The 20,848-nt window shown below is 40.9% G+C and overlaps 2 protein-coding genes across 3 annotated transcripts; both read right to left on the bottom strand.

The window, feature by feature from the left end:
- Positions 1 to 5,661: 5,661 nt before the first annotated feature.
- On the bottom strand, positions 5,662 to 9,032 carry atp1b3a (ATPase Na+/K+ transporting subunit beta 3a; the record flags this gene model as incomplete). Its single annotated transcript, XM_079172757.1, has 7 exons — positions 5,662 to 5,829; positions 5,918 to 6,004; positions 6,557 to 6,607; positions 6,857 to 7,050; positions 7,209 to 7,307; positions 7,642 to 7,770; positions 8,921 to 9,032. The coding sequence occupies 7 exons, from the start codon at positions 9,030 to 9,032 to the stop codon at positions 5,662 to 5,664; spliced, it is 840 nt and encodes a 279-aa protein (XP_079028883.1).
- Positions 9,033 to 11,212: 2,180 nt separating this feature from the next.
- gk5 (glycerol kinase 5) lies at positions 11,213 to 20,824 on the bottom strand. 2 transcript variants are annotated; one of them, XM_079173473.1, is made up of 17 exons: positions 20,732 to 20,824; positions 18,775 to 19,087; positions 18,534 to 18,627; positions 17,839 to 17,914; positions 17,608 to 17,701; positions 17,295 to 17,426; positions 17,011 to 17,086; positions 16,642 to 16,703; positions 16,475 to 16,548; positions 15,676 to 15,736; positions 15,162 to 15,288; positions 14,971 to 15,075; positions 14,710 to 14,804; positions 14,175 to 14,278; positions 14,025 to 14,084; positions 13,559 to 13,692; positions 11,213 to 12,865 (listed from the first exon to the last, which is right to left on the bottom strand). In XM_079173473.1, the coding sequence occupies exons 2-17, from the start codon at positions 18,898 to 18,900 to the stop codon at positions 12,696 to 12,698; spliced, it is 1,590 nt and encodes a 529-aa protein (XP_079029599.1). In that variant the 5' UTR covers positions 18,901 to 19,087; positions 20,732 to 20,824; the 3' UTR covers positions 11,213 to 12,695. The 2 variants fall into 2 exon arrangements, with proteins under 2 accessions (XP_079029599.1, XP_079029600.1); XM_079173474.1 differs by lacking the exon at positions 20,732 to 20,824 and adding an exon at positions 20,486 to 20,553.
- Positions 20,825 to 20,848: the final 24 nt, after the last annotated feature.

The raw sequence follows: 20,848 nt of genomic DNA, 5'->3' as shown, positions 1-20,848 counted from the left end.
GAAGTCACATGTTTGATATCATTTACCAGTAATAATATTCAATAAATTGTTTTCTCAGTCAGATGCACACCAATATTGATGTAAAAGATGGAGCATGGAGCATCTTTGTTGAGAAAGATTTACCATTCTTCTCTTTTAAGGATGCTCAAGGTGATGCACTGCTTTCGAGGCACGGTTCGGTAAAATATGGAGGATGTGATGATGTATTTTGAGCATCATCTCGCTGGTTCACAGCTTCTCTTGGAGATATCTAATGATGTAGACTTGCAATCACGTTGACTGCTAGGAGTAATTTTTACAACCTTTTCATGAAGGACATTGGTGTTAGATTAGCAAGTTAAAGGCCTTTGTGCCATAAATACTATAATTAGAGGAAACTGTCTAAATCCAAACTGTAAGAGAAATACATTTTTTAACAGTGTTTGCAGTAGAATTACCCGCCGAAGTAATGCTGTTGCATTGAATATAAAGCTTTAAACAAACTGGAACAAACATGGAGAAATATATTTGAGTATCTTTTAGTGGATAGTGTAAAAGTTACAGCATTTCATAGCACTCCCCCACCCTATGCGCTTTATTGATGCCATCATACAGTCACGCTGTTTCTTCAGTGAAACATGCTTTTTAAGCACATGTGTCAGAGATAGTTTTAGTGTTTAATATTATATTTTGTGATCCTAAACCTCTTTATTCAGGATAATCACTGCATTTACATCCAGGTGGTTACTTCCTGACCATCAATTCAGTTTTATAAAAAGCAATTGTATGTATTGTATATAAAGAAATACATCTATTTATCTATGCACAGAGAGAAAGGCAAATATCTAAGGGATCTAAAATTGTGGTTTTATTTAAAAAGAAGATTATACTGAACACCATCTTCACTGAGTCCCTCTACTGTTGGTGCTATGAGGCTCCACTTAGTGAGATTGTTTATCCCTGGGATGCAGAGAGAAAGATGAGTGCAGAAACAGTAGTCCACTGCTGCATATGAAAGAGGAACATTTAGAGGAGTTGGACAATAAATTCCTGTACCAGGAATGTGCATGGTCTGTCCACGGCCCTGAAACACTGTGATACTTCAGGGCGCTTTTCTTAGTTTGAGATGAGTGTGAATCACTCAAACTAGACAGATCCTGAAAAAGAGTCCACTGGTGTGGTCATTAAGCTGAGTATAGAGACTTGGGTTAGTTCAAAAGAAAATCCTTGTAATTCTTGTTTACTTGTCTCAGGGTAATTATTTGCTTTAAGTTTTTAAATTTCCAGATCTTGAAAGTTGAGTTTTTACAGTTAATGTTAATAAGATAAATATATATATATATATGTATATGATCCATGTAGTTGTAAATATGACATGAGAGGAATTGCTACTAGAAAGTCGTCAGATGTAAAGAAATCTCAAATTATTGAATAAATTAAAAACAAATGACTTTTACAATGTGTCTCTTCCCTGATTATAAATGTTTATGTGTTTGTTTCAATTTGTTGTAGACTTGAGGCTGAGCTTCCACCGGTGTCAGAGAATGCCCACAATAGTGCCATGTTACGCATGTTCTCTGTGCTATATATAACCACAGAGAAAGTGTTGCCAAGGGCTCTGGAGTAAAACCTAAAAATATCAACTGAATTAATCCCCTTCAGGATGCTGACTACGGCCAGGCTGTGCTGCAGGCTGCCGCAAATTGGCAAGTACAACTCTTAGCTCATAAGGCGATAACCAGTGTTATCCTTGTGCCTTCTTTGCTTAAATCAGCTTCAAATCCCTGAAGCATCTCAATGTTACTGCCAAATGACGGATATGAGCAGAAAACAGCTACAGTGAGGAGCTGAGAAACATTATTGCACTAGAGTTTGACATTTGATGGGCTTTTTTTGAAGGAAGAATGCTGTATGAAATAACATTAAAATACAATTCTAAAAGTCACCTTATTGTTTGTGAGTGCTGAAAAGTGAGCCAGCTTATTTCTTTTTTAGCAAATCTTTGCAAAAATAGAAACAGTGGAAAACAACTACAAATACATAAACAGATACACTATGAAATACCTTTCCAGTTCAGAGTTTAAGTTCTAAGAAGTTCCAACATTTCACAATTTATTTTCTATACATATACATTTTCTGGGCCATAAATCCAACAAAAACACAGATGAAAATATCTGCTCGGCATTTTCTTTTTAAATACTTGTTTACAATGTTCTAACTCAAGGACAGTATGTTTTTAGGAGACACTAAGGTGGATTCGTGCTGCAGTTTAACCCTGAGAGATTATCCCACGTGTAGCAGGACTCGGGTACATAGACTGCGGTTGACAGTGAAGGACAGAGCTGCTGCTGCTGCTGCTGTCTCAAGGTGCTGCGGGAGCTGGATGGATGGAGGTGCTGTGTAGTCACAGCAGACAGGTGAGATACTGACCTGATATGTTCTGACTTCTACAGCCAATGCAGTCACTGTGGGAATAGTTACCAGGTACAACCATACATGATACAGTGGAAACCAGGGGCACGTTTAATTATGTGGATTAGTCGCCACTGATTGGTGCAGTCAGAAGCAGCTGCAAGATGCAGAAATGTAAAATGCCTCACTAACCTCAGTTTCTCTGCTGCTGCCCGGCACCATGTTGGAGCCACACTTTCACTCACATCTTGCTCTGCCTGTGTTCTCTCTTGCTCCCTCCTGTGGCCACCGATTTGTGCTACAGTGATGGTGACAATGTGATTGAGCTGACCGCTGATCAAAGGCGAAAGATTACCAAGACACAGTCTAAGTCCATCTGCCTGTTCTCTCTCAACTGTGAAGTTATTGATCACATTAACACTTTGAATTCAAATTCCATTTTACATCCATATTTCAAAATAGTTTAGTTTACCGTCATTTTCAACAGAAACCAGTAGCGGACAGTAACAAAGTACAATTACTCTAATACTGGTCATAACAAGATTTTTTGACTATTTCTGAGAAAGATAGCTGTAGACTTTACTTTAAGCTTCTCTTAAAATAGCAGCAACAAACTATTTGCTATGTTTAAATATTGGAGTAGTGTCTACCTGAGCAGTAAATGAAGCTCTCCCTAATATGTGTGTGTTATAATCCGAGTTTCTCTATGATTTGTTTACATAGCCGGGCCACATTGTTGCTGGGGATGATACCGATGCTCAGTACATACGCCACTCTGAGTATATTATAAAAATGTTGTGAATCGAAAGGATCGGGTGCATCGGTTGAAATAAGGTATAAAAAAATGCTTAGAGTAAATACATTACCTATTTACATATGTATTTAACACAAGCATGTGAATGAAATATAGTGAACCAACATGATAATAAGTTGAAATAAGGCATTTCATTATAACTACATGAAATAGATACAAAGTAAAAACGTAACCTACATTCATGTTGTCCAGGAAGGGAGGAGGCAGAGTGAAAAGGGAAGAGACAAAGCAACATATTAGTTTATGCGTCAGCGTATTGGTCTATACATTCACGGTGCTATAATGTATTTATGATAATACTATATCTAATTACACAAGGACATTTTAGTTTTCCCTAATAACAGTTATTAGGGAAAACTGCTTAATGCTGGCATTCGTTTGGACTTAAAAAGCAATGTTTGGCAGAGGCATAGTTTGAGTTCTGGCAGTGGGCTGTTTTTTACTCAGGTTCTATTGGCTGTTGGGCTGGTTTTGTCACACAGACCTGGCAACCCCCTGTGCCCATTCTCTGGCTTTCCTTCAGGTAAACACTGACAGCTCTGTCAGCACTGTTGCTGTTGTTTGCACTGTTAGTGCTGTTAAGCATCGCCATGCTGAGAGCCATGTGGAGGCAATAGATATGTAACATACAAAAAACATACAGTGCATTTTTAAGGATTAAATCAGTATTTAGATAGGGCCCCATGTCATATTTCAGATTTCTATGAGTTGTTAGCAGTTGAAACAAAGAGAAGAGTTTTGTTTTTTTACTGTACCATTAATCATCTCATGACCACACAGAGTTATCTTGAGATGCATGACCACCAGGTTGGGAACAACCGACCTAAACTACTAAAATGTACCACACCGTGGTCAGCTACATCGGTAAAATGTTACTTTCACATTGATGCATCCATATTAATAATGTAATAATGTATTGTATTATAATATATCAGTCATTTCCTTTGAAGTAGGATTTTGACTGGAAGACTTTTAATTCTTACGTTTCTTTATTTCTTTACTCAAGTAAAGGAGCTGAATTATTACAGTAATTACAACTGACAAAAGCTACAAATAAAAATACATTATTTTTCTTCAAAATCACTTTTATTCCACAATTTATTTAATCAGGTCTTAAGGCACCCTGAAGAGATGTTACAAGTTGGTCTTTCAAATGCAGGTTCCTTTTAAGACTGTGTAAACATAGCTTTGAATAAGATAATTTCCTGTAAATCTTTACTTAAATTATTTCTTTACAGTGCACAGACATTGTGTTTTGTGACAAAAATACAGTGTGAATTAAGTAAATATGATAGATAGTGTATATATACATTGAAGATTAATAGATTGGCAGACAATCAGATCAACAGGCCGAAGAAGAGAGAAAACTAACAAACAATCTTTGAGACCCAGATAGATATACAGATCACATAAAGATATACAGTACATAGTTACAGTGAACTTTTTTATTTTTGCAACGCTTTCTCAGCACCCCTACACCTTAAAAGCATTTCATTTTCAAACTGTACCTTCTTGAGTGTGTTTGTGTGTGTCACCTCAGCCACCATCACTACGCAGCACCCGGTGAGGTGGAGCGGGACAACTTATCTAGTCCTTGAGGGCTCACCCACATGTTGGCTATTGCAGTAAAGAGGTGAGTAAACAGGAAGACGGGAGGACAGACAGACGGACATGCAGACAGACAGACAGCACAAGACTGGGTTGTGGCCACGCAGACCACAACACAAAGATCTATCTATAATTCTCTAAATATGATAAGGATCACAATGTATTTATACGTAGAAGGGGACTTTGTAATTGGCATTTCATATACAGGGATACAGTGGCTATACTTGATTATCAAGGTACGTTCCCATGAATTATTTGTGATGTGATATGTGAAATACTCTGGAAATGTGTTTGGAAATATTCTACTTTCTCAATTATACTATACAGCAAGATAAAAATCCTCTCAACACCAGCGATAATACAGTCGTTCACACAGTTTGGAGAGATGAAAACAACACTCTCTTCCTGACAGCAGAAAGATCTATAAAACATAAAAAAAGTTGTCTCACCAGTTTCACAACAGCTCCAAATGGCTTGGTTGCAATGGCTAAAAGTTATCTAATCACATCAATACTAAAAATAATAATAACGATAATAATAAACTGAGTGAAGAATGAACAGTGCAACGGGTGAATGAAAGACTGGATGGGGTCAGGAGCAGAACCTGTGTCTTTGATCTTTGAGGAGATCATGAAGGAAAGAAGGGTCACAAATGTCAGCAAAGCAACATTCAACATCTGTATCTAACTGGCTCTCCTATCTACATCTAACTGTTTGGCCACATCCCAAAATGCCGTCTTTGTGACATGTTTGACACTTCCTTCCTTTCTTAGCAAATTTTAAACACAAATCCTTAGCAAACTTGGCAGCCTCTGCATCTGGTTTCCTTTTACCGGCTGTCTTCTCTTTTACTCGACCACCTTGATCCTGAAGGTAACGCGACCCAGGAACTTATCCCTTTCGTCGTCGTTGCGGAGGTTAGTGCCCTCTACCTTGCACTCCACCGGCAGCTCCTTGTTGTAGTCGTCCTTGGTGAGCAGCAGCTTCACAGCCACCAGGGGCTGAACGTAGTTCTCCTGTAACAGGAAGGAGACAGCTGTCTGTCAATAACACATCGAGGCGAGGATGTTAGCGCACTTGATCTGACGGGGGATAAATACTTACATGGGCTTTCTTGCCATAGTAGGGGAAATACATCTTATCAATGCGCCCCTCACTGGGGAAATACTGCATTTGAATATGGCTCTCTTTCTGCACAGAAGAACGCGTGTTAGTCAATTCAAAGTATACATTAAATGAAATGCATCTTATTATGGTAAATGAAAAGCAAATGAGACATTTTTCAAGATCACGAGACAGGACTTGAAAAAAAGGAAAAGCAATGGCCCTCTGTTTGTTAGTGAGGAGATTTAAATGAAGTAGAAAACATGTAGTGTTAATCTTCAAAAGGACAATCTTGACTGAAAATTGCGCCTATTAGATTAAAATGACTTGGAAATGGCACTAGGATGGGTTTAGAGGCACCTGCATAATGACTTGTTACATAATAAAAATGTGTTAACACCCCTAATGGCCTTATCCTGATAATTTACATATTATCTTACCCTAAAGCCGTCAGTGACAGCATGCAGAAAGAAATCGGACACAAAAAAAAACAAAAAGAAGGAAAAAATGAAAGATCAACAGAAAGAAAATATTGACACTGTTATGGTCATCAGGGATTCTTTATATGAACGAAATGAAAAAAAAATACACATACAAGCAACAACAACATGTAGAGTAAAGTGTGGAAAAAGTGTTTACTTTTACTGTGCAGTTGATGTAAGGATTCCCAACGGGCTTCAGGCCAATTATCTAGGAGGTGAGGGAAACAGGAGAGGTTGAAGACTGTGTCGAAAGGCTGCAGCATGTGCGGAACCAAAATTAGAAATAAATCAAATTGATCATTTATTTTTGGAACTGTCAGCAGGCGAGTAAACAAATGGAGAGTAGAAGCTGTGGGAAGGAATGAAAGGTTAAAAGACAGAGATGAAAAGAAAATGTTTTGACTTTGAAAGCAAATTTCAGTGATTTTCAGGTCACTGAAAGTAAAGTGGGAGTTACCCTGTTCATTTTCAGCAGCACACAGGGTTTCCCGTCGGAGTATCCAAAGTTGTTGTCAGAGAGGCCGGAGCAGAGACTCAGGAAGCCCCTCTTGAAGAGGCAAGCTTTCTTTGCCATGTCCTCGGTGTCGTCCTGCAGAAAATACTCTCCTCGGGTGCAGTCCTCATTGCTGTCCTGCTGTGAATCATTATATCCTGAGAGAGAGAGAGATGAACAGAGATGTATTCAAGTTAATGGAATGACTTATTGGAAAAAATTCCAGGAGAAATGGAGTGGAATTTGTTTTATTATGTCCTGCTTTCAATCCGTTTTAATATTAATTTCTTAGTGTATCAGCGGAAAGTGCACTTACTTTGCAGGAAAGACTCCAGGTGGTTGACATAGTTTACATACTTGAGGGGGTCAGATTTGTTGAATGATAAATCCAGAGAATTCGGACGAATCACCAACCCTGCAACAAAGACATAAAGTAAACAAACATAGAGTAAAGTAGTAAATGATCCCCAGCAGGAGAAACAAATGCACAGCCTTCATCAGGGTTTGTCTCAAATTACAGCTGGACAGAAAGCATTCTCTGATCCAGACAAGCCAGACTGCTGACATCACACAGGAACAGACTTCAAAATAGATCAATACAAAAAGTAGCTGCAATGAAGCACATTATTGTGACATCAATCTCATTGGTGTGAGTATAAATAATGAATGCCCCAAAGAGCAATGCTGCCAGTTACAGTAGCTGAAAGGCCCGGTCCTCCTTTGTGTGCTGTTTGGTGAGAGACACAAACCTGGATAGGGAACGCGGTCTTGGTACTTCGGCACGTAGTCATCCAGAGTAATCAGCAGCACCCACATGGTCAGGGCGAACATGCCAGCCAAGAAACAGTAGAAAACCAGGTAGAACAACAGGATGAGGGCTGGAGCGAGGTAGAGGAACACACATAGAAAAGAAAAGAGACATAATGACAGGGGTCATGATTAACTACAAGCTTTAACCACACATGATTTCGGACACAATTCAGATTTGATTTGAGTGTACAACCCCTTTGAGGGAAACCATTTTGGATCAAGGGGGAAATGCTACTTGCTGCTAACAAATCTGAGGCCATTTTTCGCTGGAGATCCCTCGGTTTCAAATCACTCAAGATTTAGGGATGGTGCTGCAGTGCTGAACGCATCTGAAGCCTCATTTATGCACAATGCAGGGCGAAGAAAAGGAGCCACAGTTATGGAAACATCTGACTCAAAATGGTTCACCACCATCCAGCTTGCACAGCACGGATGCCCTCTAAGTTGAACAAAAAAAAAAAGAAAAAAAGGGATGGACCCCTCAGCTTCCTGTTGTACATCCCCCCTTTCTCTCATTCCTCTCCAACAGTATCCCACAATGCACCTGCCCAGTGCTTGAAAAGGACAGAAAGAGGAGAGAGGGAATCCCATTTGACCTTGACAGGCATGCTAATGTGGGCGGCCATGCAACTGCAATGAAGCATCCCACTGCACAGCAGCACAGGGGCCCAGGCAGCCTGACAGCCCGCGCTAGCCTATAAGAGCTGGCTGCTGGAGGGAGGGTGGCGTGTTACTCCCTCACTCTGGAAATGACTGGGGAATCATTATATAAAATGTATGGCCTGATCAGCTATGGATACAGCTCAGCAATGCTGTAGCACACTCCTCAGATATGATTAGGTAATGGGGGGTGGGGGGTGGGGGGGGGGGGGGTTAACAACTGGGGGCTGCACTGTGAATACAATTTCCTGATAATGCTATTAATTGAGATGATACATATTCCCCCCCCCCAAAAAAAAAATCTCTGCTGTTATGATTGATCATCACCTGGTTGATCATTTGTGAGAGTATGGTGAACCCCTTTAATAGCATCATTGGTGATCCTCTTGTCACAGGCTTCTCTTGTACACCTTCATGTAGGCCTATGATGGCTAACCCAATATGTGGCAGTTATTTTTTATTCATCCATGCACAGACATATATAGCAGGCTTTATGATCAGCAGGCACGCATCTGTTACGGCTGCATCTTTTGACTGCTGTATGACGGGGATCCTTACCCCAGCTGCTGCCCGTGCGACCCATCACCTCCCCGGTCCTCGGGTTGTAGAAGGAGTCCTTCCAGCTGGACGTGTTCTCCTTGTTGGCGGGTTTGTCCTCGGTGCTCGCCATGGTGATACTCTTTTTGGTCCAAAAACGCGCGGTAACCTTTCCTCTTAAAAAATGCAGAAAAGGGGAGCGGGCGATGTAGTGAGGCGAAGAAGCTGGCGAGGCGGCGGCGAGTGGAGTGAGCTGCGTAGAGAGAGGGAGAGCCGAAAGAGAGAGAGAGAGAGAGAGAGATGCTCTGGTGGAACAAAAAAAACCGAGAAGGGGAAGGAAAGGAAAGCGAAGAAAAAAATCTGTGACGTCGACACAAGCCCCGCCGTGGCAGCTGATGCAGTGCGACCAGATGGATGTACATTGGTTAGTGACGGAGAGACGCACGGAGACGCACCGTTACGCGCACACATTATAAATAGAGCGCACAATATATTTTCTATCACATATTATATTATAATGGCTGCATGTGTTTGGGAACAGGCTGGGAAATCCATTTTGATACAAAGTGTCTACAGGCTGATCCTTCAGAGAGAGAAAACAGCAACGGTCGCCTTCTATGGTATCACAATAATATTACACGGCATCCTGATTTATTACAGTTCCTCACAACAGCTCTTCTGCGTACCAGTGGTACACGTTGATTCACCAAACCAGTAACCAAACCCAAAGGCTGCAAGTGTGATTTGACAGCAATGGATGCACTGATTCAGTCTAGAAAGCTCTGGTTTGCACAACACACACACACACACACACACACACACACACACACACACACACACACACACACACACACACACACACACACACACAAAATGCTGTTATTTATATATATGCCAGTGATCAGCAGACTTGAAGCCCATGAAGATGCCATTTGTGACTGACTGGTTGAGCATAAATATTTGGAGCATTTGCCAATCCTTGTTGCTATGGCAATTGAGCATTACTGAAACGTGTGTGTGCGCGCGCAAGATTGTGTGTGTGTGAGTGAGCGAGAGAGAGAGAGAGCGATAGAGAGAGAGAGAGAGAGAGAGAGAGAGAGAGAGAGAGAGAGAGAGAGAGAGAGAGAGAGAGAGACTGCGTGTCTGTAAACAGATGTGTCACAGATGTGTCACAGTTAACAGAGCGTGTTATTGGGAGTAAGGCAAGGATGCTATCTTATTACATAATTTCTTTATATACATATTTAATAAATAAGCTTCAACTGCAGAACAAATATATTTAATTTGATGTATATCCTAGTCTCTGCTTTGCCAGTTTGTACACATGAGGCAGATTATGCCAATGACTGAAATGAACTGAGCTGAGAGAGAAGGAGTGAGCTGTAGGCAGCAGGGGGGCTGACTGAGACACTGACAGAAAAAAGTAAGACAAAAGCTTAACTTCCAACCTTGCCCCCCCCCCCCCCCCAGCGAAGAATCCCACTGTCTCTACGAGATTGAGGAAAGAGAAGAGGGAGTTATATAATGACCCTTGATGCATGGTTCAGCTTGTGTGGGGGAGGGGGGACTGGAGTAGTGGTCGCATTGCATCCAGTTCCTGCTGTCAGATTGAATTTGTTGCAAGGCAGAGTCCACTACAACTCATACAATGCGGTACCAAGCACAAAACCAGCGCGCGCGCACACACACACACGTTCTACTGATTAGTGTGAAAGCCGGCAGCACTGATTCATGGGCTAGTCCTGTCAGTCTCACTCACTCTAACACATATTTCTCTGCGAAGTCATGCCACTGCAAGCCAAACCCACTGGCAAGAAACTGCCCGTGTTTGAGTGAGAAAGCTGCGATTGACATGTAGGCTAGAGGACGTGTTTGGGATGCGGGAAGTGGGGTTTGATGCAGAAAGGCTGTACAGTATGGATCTGTGTGATGTACACAAAATGTCTGCTCTTCCTCCTAGAGGACAAGCACACAATCCTCCCATTGTTTAGTAAAACCCCCTTTCTGTGCACTCAATTAGCGCCCCCTTCACCATACCAGCACCATGAGCAGGAAAACACACCCCATTTGTTCTCAATCACTCCATCCGCGAGCTACCATAGCAACCCTCACAGTGAGGTTGGTCACATCAATGGGAAGCCATCCCTACACTCATCCAACAGCCCGTGTTCCTGATAATTCCCCAGGGACAAGACAACAGCATTTCCCCAGAGTCCATGTGGAGGTAAAACCCTTTTGGCAGCATCTGTTCACTCACCATGTCGGTGAAACCTTCTGTAGCCGAGAGTCACTCAAATCACCACAAGCAACTGCTGATCATTTACGGGGTTTTTTTAATACTAGCTCTTCAACATCATACAAAATACTTACAAACATTTTTGATCACACAAATGCATCATTTGTTATGTCCCAGCAGCTTGGGGACGACATCTGCCATTCAACAACTGAATGAAGTACAAGTGTTAGAAATGGAATGCCGATTCCATCTGAGGTGTTAATTTTTGCATTATGCATAGGGTCACGTTGCATAACAAACAAAAGTTATTACAGCATTGGGAAAGGCACAAACATTGAACAATACCCAGAAAGTAGAATACATCTTTTTACATTTTCTTAGTCATTTGTTACAATTCGGAACTTTGTCATCAGAGTTCATCAGGTCATGTAAAAATAGTATCATATGACATAAACAAGGCTGTACACTATTGAACAATTCAATTAACACAAACTCATAACTGAAATGATTACAAAACATGGATTGAAAGGAAATACATATTTTCATGTATACTCTTATTGTGTTTTATGCCAGTTCAGTACATATTTATATCCCTGATCAACTTGATCTAAACAGAAAATGCGTCATAGCAAAATTTGTAATTTATGTGTTAGCGGACACAAACCGTACGACAGCTACAACAGAAAAGCTTAATCTTCAAATCCCCACATACCTAAACAAATCCCTCTCACAGTCAACTTAAACAAACACACTTTTCTAGTTATTTCCAATGGAGATGTGAGGAAAGCGGCAATAAGCATTTCTGACAACAAGGTGCTAAAACACTAAAATCCAGTAGGATTCCCTGACACAGAGCGAAGCATATTTGCTATTAGTTTATGTTCCAGTCACATTGAAACAACATCCTCACATTTAATGATTGAGTTTGAGGTGGAGCCTGCAGCTAAAATATATGATTATAAAAATGAAGAAGCTGCTCCAGATTTCCAAAAGGCGACATGTGTGACTGTATGTTTTCTCTAGAGGACAAACATTTCCTTAAAATAACAAAGAGAAAATACTGTTAATTTAAGAAGAAACAACTATGTTAAAAAGACAAAATACTAACCTCTTTTATGTTGAAATTCTGCTTCTTATTTTTCTAACAGTGGATCAGTTAAGGAAATCAATGTCCTTCATATCATGTGCGGTTACTATGGCGGTTCATAAATGAAGCCAGTCATTAGCGCCCCCGTGTGGGAACATGTACAAGTATTATCCCAGCTGGATAAAATACTGTAATAAGAAGAGGCACTAGTGGCTTGAGATGTGGATTGAAGGAAGGACAAGGATGCTATGGCATGAAGAAATCAAGTAAAAGGTAGTCTGTATGTAGACAACAATTCAAGGCTGTGAAGTCACCATCACCAAACTATTTAGCTACCATTTCTTTGTACCATTTAAGATGTACCTTTAAATAGGTTTAGATAGACAGCTGATGGTTGGACCGCCTGCTTTTCACATGGACCACAAAGTGATGTCTCTGTCAAACCTAGGATCTCCCCGTGTGAGCGTCCGGTCTCAAGGCTTGTACCAATTCATGGAGCGCCGGAGAGCTCTCTCCCAGCTATGGAGGACAGGGATGTATTCCGGACTCGGGCTGCAAGCACCGCCCTTGGGTGCCCCTTGGGGCAAAAACGTCCTGTCGGTGCTCTGCAGCTTCTTCAGCTCTTCCCTGGTCCTCCAGAAGCCTGCAGTGACAGTGGAGGACAGAGGGAGACTTAGGTAAACATTAACACAAACCCTTTACAATGACCCATGTATAACACAAGAAGTCCTATACATTCAGAATGTGGCACAGTGAGGGATGAAAATGAGTCCATGCCCACAAACACAGTACTAATCAATGGCTGAAAGTGGAGCAGATTTTTGTTTACATATCACTCAACACTTTTGGCTACTGATCCACTAAGAACTAATGTTTCTCACATGATTCACATTATTATTCAGTCATCAGCACCACCTGCTTCTGGCCCGTTATAAAACAACAAGAACAAATCCATCCTGTGCGTTTGATTTGATTAAGCACTGACTAATGTATAACAATCTAATTACATAATGTGAATAATTAAAAGGAAAACAGGTTACATAACAAAGAGCATCATTTCAGTTGGCTTCCTCTGCCAGTGCCAGATATAAAAATAGGGCTTTTGATCATAACTTTTCAATGCAACTCAATGTCACGATCAAGCGTTGTGATATTTTTAGAGGAAGACAAAGAACCACATTGGAAGTAAAGAGCAACATTGAAGTGTGTAACTGCTTGACAGAGCTGCTTCTGCCTCTCTAAGACACACAGCTGCACACGGCTGGCAGTTGTGTTTCGAAGTTGAAACGCATACAAGCATAGTGTACATTTCATGTGCAAGTTATTGTCTGCGTACCCATTCCAAGTCCAGCGAGAAAAGCAGCCCCTAAACACGACATTTCGTAGTGTTGGGGTCTCGCTACCTTTCTGCCAAACAGGTCTGCAGTCAGCTGCATGACAAAGTCGTTGGAGGAAACACCGCCATCCACCCTGAGACGGAAAGAAAGAAAGATGAGTGCACTCAATTAAACTGCAACTCACTTAACTGTAACAGTATCAGAGAAATATCCACCCATAATGCATTGCCAATAAAAGCTGAACTGCATTAGTAGAGGTTGGGTACTAAAGAGTACACCCTGTTACGTCCAATTTGCTGGCGGAAATCCAAATCCTACAATCACATATTGCACTATAAGCTGGAATATCGAAGGGCTGTTAGGCGACTACGAGAGCTAAATGCCTATATTGAGTCCGTCTACAGCAAGCTTACATTACTACAATCACATACTCTTTAATTCACACAGGGGGTGAGGAAACTGCACCTGATCTTTGTGATGGGAATGCAGGTTTCTCTCAGCATGATCTCATATAGCTGCTTGTTCCTGCAAAGAATAAGAGGCGTACAAGGAGACAATATCAGTTGGCATGAATGAGAAAAGAAGGTCAAACAGAAACACTTCAAAATGACTCACCTAAAGGCAATAGACTCCAGAATGGCTCGGACCAGATGACTTTTAGTGGTGGAAGGTTTGAGGCCCATGAGGGAGGCACAAGCTTTGGGATCATTATGAGGAGCCTTTGGTTAAATGAAATATATACACGACCTGTCAGATGTCTTTAATTGAAAACCAGACCTTGTAAAACAATGTCTGAAAGCGTCCTCAAGTGAAACTCAACAGCTTCTAGTGAGCACAAGCGCAGCTATGCTATTTTACACGTATACTATATGTAGCTCTTAATCATGAGAAAACATTAGATATCATATTCACATGCATGTAAACCACAAACATTCAGGGCACACACTTACAAAGGCCAGTTCACAATGGAGGGCAGAGAAAAAAAAGAGACACATAACCATGTTACACAGAGACCAACTAAAAAAACAAAAAAGTAAATCCATGCCTGTATTGATTACATGTGCTAAAATGAATACGTATATATGATTGTCTACACATCTGCATATAAAAGTTTCTGTGACACAGATGGACTGACATCGTACACATCTACCTGCAGGCCACTGAAGGAAGGAACGAAACACACTCCGTCTGAGTCGCTGACACTGTAAGCCAGGTCGCTGGTCTCCTGGACGTCAGAGAAGAGCTCTGCAATAACACACACGGGTTTCACACACACGCCCTCTGAAACAGAGACAACTTTAAACTGGTCCCAGCGTTGTGTTTTTGATACAACTTTATGAAGCCCTTCAACTACCGGCCACGGTTTCTATAATAATATGAAAAATAAATAGTCATCAGAGCTATTCCGTACCGAGCGCCTGGGCCCATTTGATTGCAGTGCCGGTGTCTGCTGCATTGCCCTCCGCCAGATACACCACCTCTGAGCCAATCTTCCAACCCACCACAGGATACAGACCTGCAGAGAAGAAACATTGGCTTGTAATGTGCCTGTATGGACAAATCTGCATAGAATCATCTTAGCACCTGTGTATTTTGCTTTACCTGCTCCGGACGTATGCGGTTGGTTCCCGGTGTTGATGTCCATGAAAGTGCCCGTTCCCATAGTGATCTTGACATCACCGACGTCGAAGCAGCACTCTCCAAACATGGCCGCCTGCTGGTCCGCCATCTATGGCGAAGGGACAGAGGAAGCCAGTTGTATTTCGTGAAAACAAAACCCGAAACACGTTTGGTCTCGCCTGAGCAACACTGGAAATGTCTAAAACACAGATGGTGTGTAGTAAGGGGCAGTCCAGAGGAAGACCCCCTTTCAATACCTTTGTATTCAGAGCAGGGCATCTCTCCAACATGAACTCTACTTCCTGTTACGTTATCCTCCTGTCACACATTCCTTGCTGATGATTAACTCAATATCTCGGCTTGATTTACAACATAATGAGGGTGACATCAGCTTGGACACTCTGGCATAAATAGAATCAAAAGGTTGCAACTAATGTGATTAGTCATAATCACACAGATAACAGAGTGCGTGACGCCACAGACCTGGACAACTCACCACTGACATGATGGGAATGGACACTCCGAAGATGGACGGGTCTGTGGAACCAAAGTCATGGCTGGTGCATCATGAGGGAGAGACCAGAGACAATGCATCATGTCACGCATTCATCCAAAATCATTACAACATTATTACAAATAACATATCACACCCGGAAACGAAATGTGCTTTTATCAGAGTTTTTCAAGAGCATAAATAAATCTGACACGTCCGTAATCAGCCATTTTTGAAGCAGTTTAAAAAACCCTCTTAAGACTGGTATTTCATATGATTTCATATGACGTAAACATGAGTTCACATTCACTTAAGTAAGTTAAACCGCCTAATACAAAGCAATAAGTATTGTCGTGAGCAGTTCAACTGAAGAATGATTTAGTTTGAGGCTTGAAGAGGTACAAGTTTACAGTATTTCAGTATAAAGTAGATTAAAAGACTAGAAAACGGGCTCAAAAAAACATAATAATTAATTAAAAAAACTAAATTCTGCCACACAAAATTAACGTTCATAATGATGATTTTGGTGGAGTGGCTTTGGAGGGAGGCCTGCAGGGACAGGATGTCAGTGTTGCCTACTTTTCTTGCTAGATCTGGTAACTTTTGGAGCTTCTCAAGATTACAACCCGAGCTTTAAAGTGTAGTATTACTTCTGACATCTTGGTAGCAGGTCGAAAACATAAAAACAAAAAAAAAACTTGTGGTAACTGCAATAAAATGTAAGCAGTTATATTAAAAGACTTTTACTGGCTAAGGCTTGATTCAAGTGTTGGATGGAATTTATAGAAAATGGTTGACTCACTCTGTATTTTCTACTTTGGGGAAAATAGAGAGAGGCAGAGAAAGAAGAAAGCTGAGAAAGCCACTCCAGCACATCTGTGAAAAAAAGTCACATTACAGTGAAATGACAATAACAACCTTACACCAAACACAGAAATGAACCGTAAATAAACATGACATACACCAGACCTGGTAAGAGTCGAAAATTCCCGTTGAACTGGCATTCGAGTAGTCTGTGGCATGGACCCGCCCTGAAACAGATTCAGTGACAAATGAATATTTCACACAATCTCTTTCCAAAAGGTAAAAAGAAACCTATTATGAGCATTTTTCAACCCCTCCTCTCCCACAGGAGTTAGCTGAAACATTTCAGCCAATCAGTGATGCAACAGGATTGGAAACACAAAGAACATTCAGTCGAGGTCTTAAAATCCTGTTAGACATTGTGAAATGCAATCCACTGGCCAAATTATATATTACTGTACTGTTCTCGAATGACATTATGCTCATAGGGGGACGGCATTCCTATGGCCGTTACATATAAAATGCCCCTCCCACCTTTTGTGAGTTTGAACAGGAGCCAGGTGTCTATTGTTCCAAAGCAGCAGTTGCCTTCAGCTGCTGCTTGACGAACCTGGAAGAAGAAAGAAACATGACGAGGCTGAAATGAGAAGTAAATGAGTGAGGATAATGCTGATAATGTGATACAGCCTCTCCCTGTTTGCTGTAAATCAATGCTTTGTTTTTTCTTTTTAATAACTAACCCTTAAACACCCACAGCCTGGGAGGTCTGCTCTCGGTCAGAGTTTCTGTTAGTTAACCGGTTTGAATTTGATACACACCTGTTTGTAGTGTGTTAGGGCCCAGACGAGGCGGAAGGTGACATGTTGAGTGGAGAAGACAATAAGGCTCGCTGCAAGCGCCCGCTTCTGCCTGGTCAGCAAGTAGAGCACCTTCATCGTGCCCTGGATTGCCTGCAGTTGTCATGAAGACAATCAAAGCCATATTGAACGAAGGGTCTTGATATTCAGCAATGATCCTATAGTTGCATTCAAATAACTTAGAAGTTCTAGTATTTCATCTTGTCTCCTAACTTCTAAACGTATTCACTAAAAGTACTTGACAGGCAGAGATGCAAAGCAGTAAAAGACTCACTTTCATGGTGCAGGATCTGTTCCAGGATTTCACCAGGTCTGCAGACCTCTGATCCTGCCAGCTGATGAAGTTATGGAAAGGAACCCCAGTGTTCCTGTCAAAGTGAAAGAGAGGAAGTAAAATCAACCTTAAATAATGCATGATGGAAAAAAAACCCAATATGAAGGCAGGTTAAAAATGTGCTACTGCAGCTCTCCTACAAGTCCTGTGTTTTATTAAAGGAAATGTTACCTGTCCCATGTTGTGAAGGTGCCTCGTTGAGTGGAGATGCCCAAGGCGTTTATCTGACGCATTTGTATTGCTGCATCTATATCATGAGCACACACATTAAAATGGATATGGTGAGAAACAGGACGAGGTTTTTTTTAAATAGGCACTCACACATTAGGATTGTTGTTTGCTGTTTAAGGACAGAGACAGATGTCCAGTCTCAATGTAGTATCCTGGGTTTGATAACTTTCCTATGTGAGAACAGAGTTCAACATACTTTCAATGACAATATAAGATATAATCAATTCAGTCTGGTCAACTGTTCAAATATGCATGGAAATATATCAAAGTGTTTCTATCTATTGTGGACAAAACAGCCTTTTCCATGTCAAAAGAATGTAGTCCAATAACACAACAGCACAGGATACAGCCTTGAAAAGAAGAACTGCCTTAAATCAAACTTAAAACAAAATACTAGTATGTTGCACCTATTAATGGTGTTAATTATTGCAGTGCTGGTTATTGGATTATACCTAAAGAAATGTGTAAGTTATTCGGTCTTCAGCTGTATTTGTTCACTTTGAAAAATATACAGAAACAGACATTTTAACATGAATTGCGTCATTTTGTCAAAGGGTGTGCCTATTATGTCCAATGACTCACATCCCTATTACTTCTTGATATAGTTGTAGCAACAGGGAATGATGCAACAGTACCTTGCACAGCTCCTTTGACCACAGTGATAAAACCTTCCCAAATTGCATCTGGGTCCATCTCCACATATCCAACTTCTGGATACAAGGGAACAACCTGGATAGTATTACCAGAATAAGAAACAAAAAAGATTAGCCTCAAAATAATCTAGATTGTGTGTATGTTGCATAAAGACCAGGATGAAAGTGGCCGATGTACTTGAGAATTGTAAAGCCGAATGGACAGCGAGAGGGTGAAGGATACCTTGGTGGAGCATGATCCTCGGACATTTGCCTCCTTGTCATAGATGTGACATCTGATTGTTGTTGTCCCAACGTCCACTGACAAAATGAAGCATTCCTTCTTGAAACCGTTCCTCTGGCTTCCCATTGTAGAAACGTATGTGCTGCTAGTCCTCAAATCAGTCCCACAACCTCCATGGTCAGCTCATATTGGTCTTGTTTACAGCCTGAATGGATGACCTGAATCGATACCTTATCCGCATGAAGCGAGTTGACGTGCTGAGGCTGCAACGTAACCTTTGTACCGCGGAGTCTTTGTCCAGTTCCAGTTCTACCTGTTTGATTAGAAGTTCAAAATACTCCATGTTCCATTGAACAACAATAACAGAGAAGCAGTGTTGGCAATGGACATCTTAAATTTCAGGCTCCCTTCAACAATGCTATAAAAGAAGGGTAACATAATACAGCCTGCAACTTACAGTGTAATTACCTGGCACTTACTGTGTAAGTCAACCTTAACTTAGTGCGTACTACTGTTATTTGAATCAGTACATACACGTTCTTACCAGTTCCTACAGGTACTTAAATGTAGGTGGAACAAGGGAGTAACAATTAGGAATTTTAGAGGAAAACAATATACTGTAATTATTTTAGTAAGTACTGCGTACATACGGGGTGTTTTATAGTAAAGACGATATTCATTATGCTGTTAGTGTTTAATAAGTACTGACTACCTACAGGTATTTTAGAGGAAAGAAGAAATAACTTATACTGTAAATATGTTGTAAGTACTGTAATGGTAAAATATGTATTAAGTATAATAATGGTAAAATATATTTTAGTATCTTGGGATGTTTTGAAAGATGTTGTTCTACTGATGGGAAAGTACAGAGACACAGGAAAAGATCACTGCAGTCCTACAGAGGTATTTAATTAGTTCATGAAACCAATGTCCTATCTTCCAAGGTTGTTCATATGCAACACACGAGAAGAAACATTGTTTCTGACCTCTGTATGAGACTGACTCCCAGTTGAACGCACCTGGAAGACTCGAAAACAATGAGCAGAACAAATCAACCTTTGTCCGAACCTATACTCCCTTTTCCTTTCCTATGAGGTAACTAAAGGCGTGATTCTCGTATGCATAAAATATGATGTGCCTTGTACTTCGTTGACAGTGTTTGCACAGTTCACTGAGATACGTGTCTGTGTGTCCGCTCTCCTGCTTGCAAGCATTAAATTGACTCTTACTACTTTGAGCATTCATCAGACTCTGTTTATTTTATCAACTCTTATCCCGCATCTACATAGAAATATTCCACAACAGTACTGGGTACTTGCATGGGTACAGTACCCTACTGGTAAACGGAGCCAGCTGGCAACAATGGCGTCCTGCAGTACGTCCTAAGTAATTATGGTAACTTATAACGTATATCACCCAAAACGTAATGCACTCGTAGATGATGCCCTTTGCTCATGGCAGTTGTGACAATCATTTCTTACAGATAAGCTTTCGTTAGGCAAGTTACACCCACAATCCACAGATGTATTATGTTTTTATCTTCTCAAGTGCACAACTACGGAAGGCTTTCATAGTCATCCAAGGACGAAATACTATAATACAGTATCGTAAATACAAAGTCACAACATATTCAAGGTATATATTCTTCTTCTTCTTACTGACACTGTAAGATTGGGTGTATAACAAAAGAGAAGACGGGAACAGTACATACCTTGTTGCTGTAATTACAATATTGGATTTGGTCTTTCGTCTTTGGATAATAGTACAAGTCTTACATAGTTGTGCACTGCAACACGTTAACGGACGGGGGAGTTGATCAACGCATGAGTCGGTTTAAGCTAATTGGCTACTTAGCTAGCATTCAGAAAATACACATTTAGCGGTTAGCTGCTAAGAAAAACGTCCTTATTATGCCTTTTCTCTCTTAACATTATTCACCTGCTACCCAAATATTTACCATATATGTGCTCATAGCAGTGATCCCGTACACTGTAGTGTCAGATCTGTTCAGGGAAGATTCCGAAAGTTGTTGTAGGTGAATCGCCTAAAGCTGAAATCCCTGTGGGCACCCGTA

Source organism: Pholis gunnellus, assembly GCF_910591455.1.
Source record: "Pholis gunnellus genome assembly, chromosome: 14".
In the NCBI taxonomy this organism is placed as follows: domain Eukaryota; kingdom Metazoa; phylum Chordata; class Actinopteri; order Perciformes; family Pholidae; genus Pholis; species Pholis gunnellus.
This window is presented reverse-complemented; position numbering and strand designations above follow the sequence as displayed.

Excerpts from the sequence above, each read along its gene's own strand:
- gk5 (XM_079173473.1), bottom strand. The coding sequence starts at position 18,900 with ATGGGAAGCCAGAGGAACGGTTTCAAGAAGGAATGCTTCATTTTGTCA. Across the intron at positions 17,915-18,533 it reads GGTCAAAGGAGCTGTGCAAG|ATGCAGCAATACAAATGCGT; the intron begins GTACTGTTGCAT and ends CTCATGATATAG. Across the intron at positions 16,549-16,641 it reads GAATTTTCGACTCTTACCAG|ATGTGCTGGAGTGGCTTTCT; the intron begins GTCTGGTGTATG and ends TTTTTTTCACAG.